This window comes from Sinocyclocheilus anshuiensis, unplaced genomic scaffold (assembly GCF_001515605.1).
Source record: "Sinocyclocheilus anshuiensis isolate Anshui unplaced genomic scaffold, SAMN03320099.WGS_v1.1 scaffold476, whole genome shotgun sequence".
Lineage (NCBI taxonomy): Eukaryota > Metazoa > Chordata > Actinopteri > Cypriniformes > Cyprinidae > Sinocyclocheilus > Sinocyclocheilus anshuiensis.
Window position 1 is genome coordinate 752,312 of NW_015554139.1, and position 16,830 is coordinate 769,141.

The following is a 16,830-nucleotide window of genomic DNA, read 5'->3' on the forward strand; positions in this document are numbered from 1 at the left end:
GGAAGCAGCTCCAGGCGGATGACGTATGAGGTCAGTGCTGTGCATGCGCCAGTGAGTCTCGTGAAAACCAACGTTTGTTAACAGGAGCAAAGGAAGTAAAGTTTCCTTACTTTAGCAAAGGAAAACCAGTCTCCTCTTGGCTTATATCGAAATCCTCCGACATTCTTCTTTACAAATCCTCGTTTTGTACTTCTAATTCTTTGACCACTGTTTTGTTTTGATCTCTCCGCTGCATTTCCGCGTGCGTCACTTCTGAGCGGCGCATGCGCAGCACTGACCTCATACGTTATTCCCCGGAACTGCTTCCAGTGTACAACGGTGAGCGCAAGCTACATTAAAGTGATTATTACGTTTTGAATATGGTTATTTTTCTTACAAAAACGCATCGATTCGCTACAGAAGGCCTTTGTCCACCCCCCGGAGCCATGTGAGACACTTTTTTTTATGGATGGGCGCATTTTAATTAAATAAAGAAGAAAGTCATATACACCTAGGATGACTTGGGGTGAGTAACTTATGAGCTAATTTTCATTTTTGGGTGAACTAACCCTTTAATGGAGAAGTTAATTTCTGACCCTGCTGTCAGTGCATCGCTAGATTTACTGGATACCACAATGACAGGTAATACAGCATGGTCTACCGCGAGTCACTTACATAATGTAAACACTGACTAGCCAGCTAGACGCCTGACTAGTAAAAAAGACTTGTCATGCAAGCCCTAATGTACACAGTGTTTTACAGGTATGCACATACCTGCAGTTTGCGTGCCATAGCCACCACTTCATGGTCTGGAGGGTTGTACTTGTAGCAGTTGGAGAACATTAACCGTACATCTGCTGCAAACTCCTGAGCATCTCTGTACTGTCTGTTTTCCAACTTTTCCTGTACAACCACAGAGAAAACCGAATGGATAAGAATGGAAAGCAAAAGTGGCTCATCCTATGATTGAGAACCAGCAGCTGTATTTTCACCTTAATAGTGCTGAGGTCCATGGGATGCTTGATGATGTCATGGTAATCGTGTAGCCCTAAAGCATCCACATCCACTGGCTTGTAGAAGGGCCAAGCGTATGCTGCATGCTTCTTAGCAAACATGTCTTTTACAATGCCGGAGCAGTAGCGTAGCTGCTCTTGTTGCTTGGGGCTGTGGGTCCCAGTGGTGGGTGTCCAATGGTGCTGGGAGTCTGGTGCCTCTTTTTTGGATAGTTTGCTTGGTCGTGTACTATCCCGGCGTGGCAGAGTCTTTCCTGACTTTGACTCAGCAGGCGAGGACTCGTTCAGCGGATCGTTTGCCGTAGGTGTCGTGGTGTCTGCTTTCCTTTTCTGACTTTTTCTCTGCTGCTGATGAAAAAAGCGAGTGAGGACAAAGACGCAAGACTAAAATCAAGAAGAATGACACTGTGTTTGAATGTTATGGGCCAACTTACTTTGGGAAGCATTGGGATGGGGCTTTGTAGAATAGGAGGAGCACTCTGCTGCATGTGCACGGGCGGCAGGGCAGTTTGGGTCGGAGGAGGCACAGCCGTCATCAAGGGGACCTGTGGGTTGCAGTCTGTGGGGCCTATAGAAAAAGGTGGCCCTAATTGAGGAGCAAGGGGAGGATGTGAAGGGAGCGAGGGGGGTACTCGAGGGGGCAAGGCTTGCATGGTGGACTGGGGAGGTAAAGTAGGCGGACCCTGCGGTGGTCCTCTCGTTTGTGGCCCAGGAGCAAGACTGGAAAGGCCACGTGTTTGAGGGTTTGCATGCGTAGACTCCAGGCCAGGTGCAATCTTCAGGTTCATGTCTAATAATACAGAGAGACAGAATACGGAGGAATTAAAATGATTAATTTTAGAGCCATTGGGTGGAGCTTGACGTCCAGCTCCCCCTCGGTGGATGTAATGGGTGGAACTAGACACTCCAACCACACCCTAACCATACCCTTTCGCTAAACATAACTACACCCATTAGGTTTACAGAGGTGTAGCTCGACTGGGTAAAGCTCCACCCATTACATCCAGATAAGGGGAGCTGGATGTCGTTTGGCTCTGCAGTGAGCACTACTTGGGACAGTGAAGCCCAAATGATCTTCTGGCCACAGTAGTTGTGTAGGATCCCTAAAATGGCAGCAGTGTGAGTGGCCCTCAGGTAAGAGAGAGTATGAGACTTATACCTGGATCCTTCCTGCCCCGGCCACGACCCTTGCCAGATGTGGTCGTCAACTCAATCTCCTGCTGGGGCATCTCTGAAATCTTGTGGAGGAACGCCTTCTCCAGTGCTTCTGCCATTAAGACTATGTCATCCCCAGGCTGCAGGGGGCGACACATACCATTAATCACACGCCTAAACACACCACTATGATCCATTATAAATGATGGGAGCAGAAATGTGAACCAGTACCTTATTGTAAATGTAGCAGTTAGTAAACATGGTGTTGAAGTCTTGAATACATTCTTGGGCATTGATGTAGTAACTGTTCTCTAGGCGTTTCTTGATTGTTCCCATGTCCATAGGATTTTTGATTATCTTGTAATAGTCCTAGTGAGAGGAGGTTACAAAAGTCAGCATAACACATCACAATCCATAACTTTCATCATCATAATGACCTTATTGTTTTTCAATAACAGCAAGCAGCTTTGAGACTTTCCATGGAGAACATTTTGATCTCAAAAGGTGCCTTTCACACACACAACGCATCTTTGCAACTAAAAACATGCCTCCTCAGGGCTCGCAAAATTGCAAAATCCCTGGTAGCCCTTCGGGCAGGTACTCTTCAGATTTTAGTAGCCCGAAAATTAATTTAACTAGCCCAAAAAAGAAAAAGAAAAAAAAAGGCCTTTTTTTTTTTTTTTTTTTTAAATATAGAAAATCAGATAGGAGTTTAAATGTCAAACAAAAATATGTTCAATACACAAATATCAACAAATATGAAGGAAGGAATTTTATTTAACTATTTACAGGGTATCTGCAGAATTTAAAAAAATAAATTTAAGGCCATTTATGACCCATTTTAAGAGCTGCACAAGTAAAAGGAACACGGTTTCCCCGATAACGGCTGTACACAAAGCAGCTCTGGGCTCATAAAATTAAAATGCCAAGGACACGTTTCTGAGGACAGTGACTATAGAATACCCTTAAAGGGACTTTTGGGACAGTCGGTTCCCTTCAGATACATTCAAATAAAGACATCCGCTCCGTGTTTTGATTTGAAACGTGCAGCGCTCATATTTATTTAATGACATCATTGCCTTTTGAAGTTTAATCCAGCCGTATCGCCTCTCTTGTCTTTCCGTCCCCAACTGTAAAACCTCTTGAAATTATAATTAAGACATTTCTTATACCATTTAACGTATTTAAAACTTTTTATGGCCTTAAAGGTGATACAACTCACTTTAGGAGTTTTTAAGGACCCGCGGGAGATCTGTATTGAAGATAGCCCGTCGGACAGAGTGGTGATACATTTTGGTAGCCCGACTGGAAAACACAATAGCCCCGGGACGTCGGGCTAGCGATTTTGCGAGCCCTGCTCCTCCGCCATGTTGCAGTCAAATAAAACCGTTGGCATGCCAACTTGCTACTGTAAACAAAAAGCTCGCAACACATGCCCTGCCTTTTGGGGTCTTCTGATTGGTTCACTGTTTTGGAACGGACATTGATGAATAGTGCTGTGTGCAAAAGTTGGAATTCTTTTAACTTGACAACATCTTAAAAATGCGGCGCTCAAGTGCGAGATGCTGCAAAACATGCGAGATGCGAGTGTAACGGTCATACATGTCCGCCTAGCCTGTGTTTACATAGAAAAACAATGGAAAAGTAGCGCAATGGAATAGAAAAACATGTTCTGTGTGGATGTCCCCTAAGAGTACTCAAAAGTTAATTTTCCACCAATAGAGTGATGCACAATCTAGAACTTTTCCACCATTCCCATTAGGGATGCACGATATTGGATTTTTGCCGATATGCCGATATTTTTCAACTCTTTTGGCCAATAGCCCATGCTGATAACGATATATTTCCTTTTGTTTGGAAACAACACCAAGTCTCTCCTGTGCGGAAATTATAAGCAAATTATTTTTAATTTTGGTTAGTTTTTAACAAGAACTTATTCGTTAGAATAAAATAAACAATAATGAAGTTATTTTATAATCACAATACATTAAAGCTTTGAAAAAAAAAAAAAAACTATAACTATATATCAATCAGATATAGCAAAAGAGTTGTAAAAATTCTGAAAATCTTTTAGAGCTCATAATTTGTTTAAAAAATATAACATATTACACATTAATGAATAAATCGATATATATAAAATTATTTAATTTACAAGTGTCATGTTTGTGATTTTTTTTATTCATGTAAGCTATAGCTTCTGACCTTTAAATCAAAACATACTCATGATTTTATGACATCAATTACTGCTTTATTTAATCAGAAACTCAGTCTAAATGTTATTTGTGTATTTTACTTTCATTTTATTAAAAATAGACCAACAGCGCCCCCTACGGAATTAAAACTCCTTACCGAACAGGCGTTAGGACCCGGGGGAGGCTGCCGCTGCTCGTGCTATTACGGTTTCACACACCGAACTCTTCATTCTGTATTTGCATTCTCAGTTTAAATGCAGCTATCCAAAACAGTGAATCTAATTACCATTCAGGCAAAACTTTGCTTCAAAAAGGAGTCACACTGCTGACGTGATCTAATCGCTAGCACACCCACAGCACATGCGAGTTAACCTATTCCTCTTTTTTAATTTTTCATATCGGGCCGATGCCGATATGTACAGTCGTGGTCAGAATTATTGGCACCCTTGGTAAATATGATCAAAGGCGGCTGTGAAAATAAATCTGCATTGTTAACCATTTTGATATTTTATTAAAAACATTCACATAAATCCAACCTTTCATTGGAGAATAAGAATTTAAAATGGGGGGAAATATCATTATGACATAAATGTTTTTCTCAAATACACATTGGACACAATTATTGGTACCCCTAGAAATTCTTATGAGTAAAATATCTGTGAAGTATATTCCCATTCATATTTACAATTTTGAGCATACCAGGGTGATTATGAACATGAAATTATCCAGCCATGGCTTCCTGTTTCACAGGAATATAAATAGGAGGGAAAACAAAGGCCAAATTCCCTTAATCATCCATCACAATGAGAAAAACCAAAGAATATATTTCTGATGTGCAGCAAAAGATAATTGAGCTTCACAAATTAGAAAGTGACTTCCTTGCCGCTGTCGCCTCTGGCTTGCTTAGTTGGGGACACTTCATTTCCAGCGATACTGTTGACTTGATTGCAAAGATACTATTTAAACTGAGCTGGATGTTGACATCACTGAATTCAATGATGAACTGTCTTTAACTGAAAAATTAGTGTTTACTATTGTCATTTTGCATTATTGACACACTATTTTCCTAATTAATGCTGTTCAGTTGCTTTGACACAATCTGTATTGTTAAAAGCGCTATATAAATAAAGATGACTTGACTTGACTTAATTGTGTCCAATGTGTATTAGAGAAAAACATTTATGTCATAATGATATTTCCCCCCCATTTTAAATTCTTATTCTACAATGAAAGGTTAGATTTATGTGAATTTTTTAAATAAAAGATCAAAATGATTAACAATGCAGATTTATTTTCACAGCCTTCTTTGATCATATTTACCAAGGGTGCCAATAATTCTAACCACGACTGTACATTCAAAGCCATTATCGGCCGGTTCCGATATGTCAGATAATATCATACATCTATAATTCCCATCACAGGAAAGACAGCTCTGAGCCAGAGAAACAGGCTCTGCAACAGCCACAACAACCTGCACGTCTTGAATTAGGAACTGCTAACGTCAGAGTACAGAGGGCGGGAAAATGACTTCAAGTTTTCAAAACACAGACACTCGTTCTGGTAAATCTAATGGCAAACAAAACTAGAATGCATGTATACTGCGAATACTGTTGGCTCAGTGACTAATTGTGTATGCTCCTCTATATTAAGTCGTTTTGGATAAAACTTCAGCATGTATACACAATAATCAGACTACAATTGGCCTCGGTGTTGTGCACACGCTCTGAAAGTGTAATCTTCGGTAGATCATTAAAAAGATAGATTCTTTTGATTATTCTTTTATATGTCAGGCTTTGCAAAAACCTGCAGTCACTGCTTGATGTAAGTGTACTTACTGATGTGGTTTGTTTGCGAGCAGGTTATGAAGTAACATTCTGTAAATTAGGGGTGTCGAAATTAATCGTTTCTACGATGCATCGCGATGCAGATGAGGACGATTCGGTATCGGTTCAGTAATAGACCATAACCGATTATAACGTACTGGCGTTTTTCTGATGTAATTTGTCGCATGTGTGCTTTGTCGCGGTAGCACACAATGGCGGAGGGAGGCGAGACGAGAGTGAGTAATTAAAAATGCTCCAACTACTTTAAAAGCCGACATCTTGGCACATTTCGGCTTTTATGCACAACCTGGTAAGCACTGGAGAACACACCCGCTGTGTGTAAATCATGTCACGCACAAATAAAATATGCAGGGGGTAATACCCATAGATATGTATATATGCCCTATTCGACCGCTCCAGATACGTTGATGCGTCTGCCATTTTGGAATGGTCAACTTGATGTCATTCACCATAATAATCAATGAATATTCAAAGATATACATGCATATAACTTGCTGCTGTAGACGCACACAGTCAACTTGCGCTCGAGGGTTTGCAGACCGTTCCAAAAATGGCAGATGGCTTACGCATTGCATTACGTATCGCGTATCCCATAGAAACAGTCGCTAATGAGGCATCTATGTATATATATCTATGGTAATACCACTAACTTGACAAACCACGTCAGCCGTTTCCACCCTGAGCTGTTAACGCCTGTCAGTGCCAAGGTGGACCCAGCTCAGACAAAAATTATACATTCAAGAAGCATGTTTTCTTTGAGCAGGTAAAATTAAAGGTTCAGTTCATATATCTGACTGCTCGTATTTATTGACAAAATTGTAGGCTATACATGTGAATTACAATTGAAAATTGAGGATGCAGTGCATCGTCAAATCGAACTGAACCGAATCGATGACATGATAATCGTAATCGAACTGAACCGTGAGACCCAGTGTAGGTTCACACCCCTACTGTAAATGCAGGGCAGTTCAAAGACCAAATAGCACATCATCAAACAGATGATCTTCTAGCACCATTTCAGTGGCAAAACAATTGCAGTAAAAGTCAGTGCAGCTACGCTGTCTGACAGGATCTGCTCATCAGACATAACAGGACTGTAAATGGACAGTTAGTTCACTCACAGGCAGATTCAGCTTAATGGCGTCAACAGGAGAATGGAAAGGCCAAGCGAACTGGTGCTTCCAAAGAGTCTTCAGCACCCCCTTCAGCAGGTAATGCAGCTGGTTGGTCTGGCGCTTGGGCCGGGAAGGGTTAGTGGTTTCTGGGGGGCAGGGGCTGAAGATGCCAGGGGCCTGGGACAAGGGCTGCCCCTGACTGCTGCTGCTCCCCGACATCTGCAATGCGTCCAGGCCGTCCCCCATACTGGTGGGGTGGATCGCGGGCAGAGGGGCGAGAGGGGGTGGGGCAGGACACCACTCGTTCAGTCTCGAGCCAGGCGCGGGCTCCACAGGGAGAGCACCGCTAATTCCATTGCACTCCTCGCTGGGCTCTCTGTGAAGGAAGCAAATTCACAGTCATTAGCTCTTTAATTTGCATCTATGCCATCTGCATCAGATCCATCACTGTAATCATCACTATCATCTCAATTATACTTAACTACCAGCACACATCCTCTCTGCCCCCCAAAACAACATTATTCAAATGGTTCATGTTTGCTTAAGTAATTGCCCATAGATTCTCTAATTATCCTCCGATGCGGTCTGAATCATTTACATAGTCTGCAAGTCTCATACTGGGTTTTGGACAGCTGTTATTACTCTGTAACACGTCCAAGTAGGTGCCGTCAGGCCAGCTGTGGGACAAGCTTAGCATTTTTTTTATTTTAATTTTTTTTACATTTAATTTCTGACATGGATACTAGCAATTTTTTCTTCCATATTGTGAAGTGCATCTGAGTGAAATGGACCATCGAAAAAGAAAAACAATGTAGGGTGGGGACTTGCATGGTTCTGTGCATAGGTTGTTAACTGGATGGAGGCAGATGTGAACGAGAGCTTGCAGTAGATTGTAAGAAAGGGGCAGAGTTTAAGCCAACTAAATGATTGGAGAAGTCCGGCATGTGTTATCAGAGAGAAGACTGTCACTTCACTGGAAGATCAAGTTATTACTTAAAATTACGAGGTAAAAAAAAAATGCATAGATAAATTGATCAATAACATGAATTTATAGAAACTAAATAGGGTGAATTTTTATTTCATGCTGACTTTAACATTGAAACCTGAATAGTTGATTCTGCTGATACCTAAAAACTACTATGCTTATCTGTTCTCTCACTTGTAATGTTTCTTTAATATTTTTTTAAATAAAAATGTTAGTGCAACAAACAATTCTATTAGTAACCGGTTACTTAAATTCCATGAAAAATGCAATGTTTACTTCATTGAATAATACTTGAAGATCACATTTTCAACAACACTTCTGATTTGAAAATCTAGTGATGACAGCAAAAGTTATCTGGCACTGGTATCGACTACTGAAATTGACAAACGGAAGAAAACAATCTTTTGCTTTAGAACTTTTAAAGCCATACAGCTTTCAAATTAGCATCAGGTGATTTTCATTACAGAAAAGTATGCTTATTGAAAACAAGCCCTATGGCTTACTAAAGGCGGGCGTACACGGTGCGATTTTTGCTGTTGTACGAGCTCGCAGGCGATTTTTTTCTCTCACCTTAAGGGCTGGCCAATGACTGGCAGTTTGCTTTGGTAAGATGATCAGATAATTGTGCTTGAGTAAGGGAAAAACAGAGAGAGAGAGGAAGAGGAGAAGAGAGAGTTTGCCTACAGAGCAAACAGGTCTGTGGACGATGCAGTTAACATGGGACTGCATTATGTTCTGCAACAGCTAGACAGACCAGGGACTTATGTGAGGATCCTGTTCGTGGACTTCAGCTCGGCCTTTAACACTATCATCCCAAACCTCCTCCTGCCCAAACTATCTCAGCTCTCCGTGCCCACCTCCGTCTGTCAGTGGATCAACAGCTTCCTGACAGACAGGCAGCAGCTAGTGAGGCTGGACCAGAACGACCAGACACAGGAACAGTTTCTTCCCTCAGGCCATCCATCTCATGAACACTTAACAATAACTGTGGAACACACACTATTTATTCACTCATACACTTATTTATCTAACACTCATACTCAGTCTACACCTCAAATTTGCACATAATATACAGTACCTGTACATACAAAAACTGTCTTATTGTAATATACCTGCACATACAACTGTCAATTTATATATTTTTATTCCTTATTTACTTGTTCTATTTTTTATTATCTGTGTTTTTTGTTCTGTCACTGTCATTCTGTTACACTGTGGAAGCTTCTGTCACGAAAACAAATTCCTCGTATGTGTAAACATACCTGGCAATAAAGCTCATTCTGATTCTGATTCTAAAGCTCATTCTGAGAGTTCGAGCACACAGTAGTGTCAGCTCATCAACACGACGTGACCAGGTGACCTCACCTCCAAATTAAGCCCCATCACAGAGTAATGTGGGAGAGTACAGTCGGTGTGTGGAGCTCAGCAGACAAAGCGCATTCGCTGCTGCAGACCATCCTGCACCTCCACAATCAATTCTTGTTCCTCAGCCAGTTGTTTTTCGATTGAAGCATGTTAAAGGTCAGCCTGGTAATTGATACCAAAGGAGGGCCCAAATGTCTTAGTCTCCCTAGTCATCACACCCCCACCACTACTACTGCTGCCTGGGTAATCTGGCAATCCCCACACTTATACTTCCTGCTAATGAAACCTCATGTCACCTCATACTGCTGTCTAGAGCCTTCGATTTAATCTTTCTACAAGCTCACAGGTTTTCAAGAGAAACCTGTAAACAACAGTAATGCAGCACTGGTTTTCAAGAGAAACCTGTAAACAACAGTAATGCAGCCCCTACTACCGAGATACTTGGATGACTCAACTGAAAAATGCTTCAAGACAGTAGTAAATAATCAGAATGGGAACATTTAGAGTGAACTGGATGTCTCTGTGCTTAAAGAAATGAGAAAACAGGATCAGAGGAATGTGTTATGACATCTGATGAAGTGTGCGGACAGACTTCTACTCCCCGGCAGCATGTATCTCAGTCACACAAGTGCTGTAGCGACTCGTTGGCACAGTCCCCCAGTCTCCTGTCAAGGCTTCATAAAACATGATACACCAGAATGCATTCAGTCGGGACGAGTCCACAGTGACTGCCATTCATGAATTAAGAATGACTGAGAGGGAAAAAAACAACACAAAATTCACCTAGCATAATCTCAATAACAAGTTGTTAATCTGAATTTGCTACAGCAGTATGAAGCAAAATGAATCCAGTCTCTGTCAAAGCGTCCTCCAGTGTGCTTTTCTGTAGGCAAATTAGGAGTATTTACTGCTCCAGGTCAGAGAATAAAAAGGAAGTGAGCTTGTGTTCTGTCATTTAATGTACACAAGCTTTGGCTGTAATAAAAACAGTAGTGTTATAATGATTTTACAGCACAGCAGCTGCCAAGTGTCCTGCACCGGGGCCCACAGAAAAGCCAGGCACATCTCTCACTGACACACATTAATTTGACTTCTCTTTTAGCTTCTTGTTACAGCATTCAATCATGATATTAGGCCATTCAGTGGGTTTCAATCATGAAACCTGAGCAGAACAAACTCAAAGTTGTTCATAAAATTCCATGCAACAGTTTACACACAAAATGGTTTTAAAAACTATTTATACAAATTTGCCATACTTGTTTCATGGCGCACACCCTTTGACTGATAATGCGAGTACAAATAAAATGTGATTCATTTGGCAGAGCAATACTTCAGCTCAACTAGTAGAGAAACTAATTCAAAGGGAAACACAAGCTAATGAAAAAGAATAAATGTCTGGGATAAAAGCATCTTCCAAATGAATAAAAATAAGTCCACAATGAAATACAGCAGTTCACATAAAGCAGAGCATAAGCCATTTCCTACATACACACACTATATGAATGAATGAATGAATGAATATATATATATATATATATATATATATATATATATATATATATAAATACTAAAACTAAAGACATTTCACTGATGAAAGAAAATGGAACCACTGAATTGTTGTTTGGGAACAATTAACAAATGAATTTATAAAAAGTAATCACAATGTTTTTGTGAATATTTAGAGAAAGAAATACAATAAATAGTATAAACAGAAATGTCCTTATCTTTGTCATACTTGAGATCTACTTGTACTACTACTACTATTACAAGTACTCAACAAAGACTAGAAAAGTAAAGTAATCGATAGTGTGTAGTTGGGGGAAAATAGCTAATTTTTATTCTAAAAACCTGTTGGAATCAGCAGCTGAAATAGTTTCGGAAAATTCTTAAATTGCATGAATGGCACATTTCAACTACAGAACAGCAATATTCAACAAAAAGGTGACAAGTTTGCTGGTATTAAATAAACATACAAACTGAGCGTAGAACAAACTGAATATAAATAATAGTTTGTACTTTCAGTAAACTAGGGGGGTTCTATTATCCAATGCAGACCTGTCAAAACTCAGGACACTCAGTAGCAATCAGGGACGCTAATCGTTTACAAGATGTTACTAGTCTCATCTGCAGTGAAGTTAACTGGACTGGCCAACAGTCTGTGACTGTATAACTTCAGAACAGGATGTGTGTGAGAAAGTGTTCTTAAAAGTGTGTTTGAGGGTAAATATTTCTTTTGCGTCTGGCAGAGCCTGTAGCTGCTGTGAGGGTCTGCGGGCTGACCAGCATCCTCCTTTCTTCATGCTGTGGATCTCTGGAGAGCACAGGATGTGGGAGTTTAGCTCAGAGTTAACTTCACTGCTCCAATCAGCTCTGTAATGGGGACATCATGTCCAAGTCAGTACACAAAGAGCACAAGAATAATCTTCAGCCCAAGGTAAAAGCTAAAAAGCTAAAAATACCCCAACTATAGAGGAAATGCAACCAAAACGGGGACTGAGCTGAATTACCCCGCAGGTCCTCTGACACGACACATTCAGGCTGCCACACATTTCACTTCTTTTCCGAGCATTTGTTTATGTCTGATTAACAGCATTCCTGATGACTCACCTAGTGACGAGAGAAACAGTGGGCAGATCACATGACCACTGTATCAACCCTACAGCTCAGACTCAGAAAGAGGGAGCTGATGATCTGCCAGCGTGACTAGTCAGGAAAGAATGCCAAACCGTCTGTTACCAGTAAATGCTCACTCATACGCCGCTCCAGGTAGGGGCCTGGAACACTCAGGGCCTCCCTAAAAATCAAGTTAGAACTCATGTAGACGAATACACGTCACACAAAGTTGACCTAATTACACTACACTTATACAAATATTTTAAAATGCTGTTCTTTTGAACTTTCTGTTCACCAGAGTCCTGAAGAAAATGTATCACAGCAAATTAGCTCAATAGAATGATTTCTGAAGGATCACGTGACACTGAAGACAGGAGTAATGATGCTGAAAATTCAGCTTTACCATCACAGGAACAAATTACATTTTACAAAATATTCAAATAGAAAACAGTTATGTGAAATTGTAATACTATTTTCACAATATTCCTGTTTTTACTGTATTTTTGATCAAATAAATGCAGACTTGGTGAGCACTACAGACATTAATTTAAACTAAGGATGCACCGATACCAGTTTTTCCAGTACTCACCCGATACCGATACTTTTATTTTTTGCACTTGCCGATACCGAGTGCCGATACCAATATTTTTATTTCATTTGTAAATTTGTAAAATATTGGGTACAGAAACCAAAAGAGTATGTATAATCTTAGTTGGTTAACTTCATTTATCAAATAGATACAGTCAAACCAAAATTTATTCAGACACCTTCAACATTTCTCACATTATCACAGTTTATTCGCTATAGTTTAGAAAATGGTAATAAAATATGACAAGAACTCAGATTTAAACTGTGTCAGAACAAATTCACCTTGATAATGTCAGATAACTTTGATAGAAAGGTATGTAATGGATTACAATCAACCAAAAATTATTCAGACAGCTGAATATGGCACTTATCACATGATGTGTGGTATCGGCGTTTGGTATCAGGGCATTTTAAGAGTACGAGTACAGGAGCTCGGTAACGGTGCACCCCTAATTTAGACAAAAAATAAGTTATCAATCACAAATTTTTGACCAGCAGTGTATACTTGTATGTTTCAGATTCAACAACTCCAACGCTATAATCACATTCTATAGCATGCTGTTCATTACCACAGACAACCATTTTGATCAGTCTCTCAGTCTGTAAGGATAAATAATGGAAACCTATGAGGCTCTGCATTCAAAAAGTGTAAACGTCTTGTATCCCTGCACAGTAGTCATACCAGATGGCAAGGCATAGCCTTCCCCTGGCCAGGTGTCGGAAATTAACGGGGGCTTGGGGCAAAAATGCCATCAAATATGCCCCTGTACAATTAAACTAAATCTATTAAGGATGTCACGGATAAAGCGAAAATGAAATGAAAATTGTCGATGGCGGCATTAAATTTAGATCTGCTCATTTTGCGTCATATTTCTTTTTACAGCATTGTGAATTATAATCAATCACTCACAATTCTGTTGAGCTTATGAATGCAAGAACCATTAAGAGGCATTCAGAAGAGTCATTGCTGAAGCGCCAGAGTTTTGTTCCGTGTGTGCGCTCACCGACTGAATTCTGATCTCCCGTGAATTCTCTCATAGTAAACAACAAAGTGGAGATGTAGGTGCGATGTAAGTAAGAGATTCATTTCACAGTGTATGCAGCTTCATTGATAATAACGGAAGGTTTTTGAGAGTGCTTAAACTCACGCTAGACTTAAGCCGGTGATAATGTTCTTTGATAATGTAAATGTTTTTTGCTTGCTTTCTGTATATAATTTATTCGATGTTTGAATAACCATGGAAATTAAAACATTATTAGTAACTTACAATGTTTTTGTTAAATTATGATCACATTATATATAGTCATATTAAAATATTTTGTGACATGACAAAAATCTGGTATCCTACTTATGGAAGGCCGTTTCTGCCTGATAATTGCAACTTTTTATCTCACATGGTTTATCTCACAAGACTTTTTTCTCAGAATTGCGTGATATAAACTCAAATTCTGACTTTTTCTCAGTTGCACTTGTGAGTTATAATGTGAGAATTGAGACAAACTCACAATAAAATAATAGTCTTTTTCCCCTCAGAATTGGACTTCACAGCTTGCAATTGCAAGTTTATATCTCACAATTCTGAGAAGTCATCAAAAAAGTCAGAACTGCTTGATGTAAACTCGCAATAGCGAGAAAAAGGAATTGAGATAAAAAGTCGCAATTACCTTGTTTTATTTTTTATTCGGTGGCGAAACGGTCTTCCATAGGTACTTTCCTAAAAAGACAGGTTTATGATGTGCATGTTAAATTTTAGCCTTACACTGGAGTTGGTTCACCCTCCGCTTATGATACCAGAGTAACTATACCTGGCCATGACAACAGCAAGATTTACATGGCCAAAGTCAACAAGCGATTCTTAGCAAGCGATTCTTATAATAGTCTCAAGTTTAAAGTATGAATGTTTAAGTCTTGTGCAAATACTTTCAAAGCTGTATTTTAACACTTTTCAAAGTGCAATGTGGTTCCACATTGACTTTGACTGTAAATGCATTAAATATAAGCAATTTCTGTTTGTTTTATAAACCGTGATAAGTCAAAAGAGGAGTGACAACCGTATGTAGCTTCACTGTGAATGTGAACTTTGATGCACATAACTATCAACAGCAGTCTCCTTATAACTGCTGACAGTTAATGTGCCTCCAGTTGCGAAGACATTTTTCATCAAACAGCATAGACTGGTGGCACCTGTTTGTTTACAGAACAGAGACAATAGATATCACTATGTCAAACACTGGGTTTCCAGTAACCTGAACTGCAATTAAATAGGACTGATGCTTCCAAAATGACATCACGAATGCTGTTGATAGAGCTCAACTAGAATTTACCCAGAACTTTCCTTTAAAGCCCAAGAGGTCTCTTGAATTCACCTAGTTATAAACCACCACGCTTAAGGGTTTGATACGGAAGAGCTCCCAAATTGCACAAACACATCAGGAAATCACACGACAATGCGAGACAAAACACACACCAGCTGTCTTGTACCAGCAACACGCAAATGAGCTCTTGTGACTGCAGTGAAAGTGAAGTGATCACACACACACAGGCTGTACAGAAAACACATGAGAAATCCAGGAAGAGCTCGCACTTAAGTGACAGACTGGAGCTGGGAGCACTACACGACCCCACCATGGGTTTACTCCAGCTGGTTCAGCACGCACACATGCACACAGATCGCCATCAACCGCCAAATCTGTGTGGTGCAGTAACTTTCATTCAATACGCTTATAAAGATCAACAGCCAAATAATTCATTCAAACACAGTGGGGAATGTTTCCATAACCAAACCGCTTCATTAACAACTCAACAGTTGTTATCCAGCTGTTCAGGGCAGGTTTTACTTTAACTCGCTCTGCAGAGGTTTAGAATAACAGTCAACAGACTATTAGACTATTATCATCAATTGACAACTCTGCGTGTATAGTGTGTTGAAGAAGAAACATGAATAAACTCCTTTAGTTAGACCAATGTACGTCAGGCTCTGAATTTTCCCATTTTAATAAAGGAGAACACACAAGGTCAAAAAAAAAGAGAGATAAAAGTACTAGCTAGGCCTGCAACCCTCTACATTGCGAGTAAATCACTCGCATATGCCACTAAAACTAAATCTTCACTCCGGGCGACTAAATGTCTAATATTAGCTAATGGCTAATAAATTCTCAGATTTTACTCGCCAGTGTGTGAGTTGGAGGCTGAGTATATGATTAGCACAGATATATTTGTCTTTGAAAGGAAATGGGGTCTGTTTTGATTTCATGTTGACTTTTAAATGTCCAGTTTTCTATCTTATGTCAGTGGGAGCATTTGTATTGTTACAATTTGTGTGTTGTCTCTTGCGTTTTGTCTTCGCATTCCAGAAGCTCTCTGGAGCTTGTGAGCTGTCAGTGGCTGTGATTATGTTTGACATGAACACTATTCTAGTGTGTAACACGAAGCTTTTGTCATGCCGTACACCATTCAGGCTCAGCGGGAGACTGCCGTTTACTGAGAATGACCCTGCTGAGACAGAGGCCAGAATTCAGGCAGCCAAGTTTGAACTTAGTAAGCTCTACCAAAATGTGTCCCAAAGTGCCTCTCTGTTCCTCAAGAAGATCCTGTGCAGCTACCCTTGGTGAGTAAAACAGTGCTTTAAGAAATATTCATCTGGTAACCCTCTACATTGCGACTGAATCTTAACTCTGGGCGACTAAATTATGTCTAATATTAGCCACTGGCTAATACATTCTCAGATTTTACTCGCCAGTGTGTGAGTTGGAGGCTAAGTATAAGTTTAGCACAGATATATTTTTACTCGCCGAACACTGAGCGCTTCGGAGTTTCACTCTCCGTCAAGCGATCTGTGCTGTTTTTTTTGTTCATCTGAATGGATGCGCCACGCACGTAACGTTAACTCTTGTGTGAAGGTGCACGACTCGCCATCGCTTTGTCTCACACACACGCAGAAAGAGAGAGAGAGAGAGAGAGAGAGAGAGAGAGAGAGAGAG

At 40.1% G+C, this 16,830-nt stretch overlaps 1 protein-coding gene across 1 annotated transcript in view; it reads right to left on the reverse strand.

Moving 5' to 3' along the window:
• The window catches only part of LOC107670433 (bromodomain-containing protein 4-like), a 39,122-nt gene that overhangs the window by 9,249 nt on the left and 13,043 nt on the right, over window positions 1-16,830 (reverse strand). The window contains exons 2-7 of the mRNA XM_016463036.1: window positions 7,305-7,674; window positions 2,379-2,516; window positions 2,152-2,287; window positions 1,427-1,782; window positions 972-1,340; window positions 754-882 (exon numbers count right to left, since the gene is read on the reverse strand). Coding sequence (XP_016318522.1) covers window positions 754-882; window positions 972-1,340; window positions 1,427-1,782; window positions 2,152-2,287; window positions 2,379-2,516; window positions 7,305-7,674 — 1,498 coding nt within the window. The remainder of the gene's footprint in view (window positions 1-753; window positions 883-971; window positions 1,341-1,426; window positions 1,783-2,151; window positions 2,288-2,378; window positions 2,517-7,304; window positions 7,675-16,830) is intronic.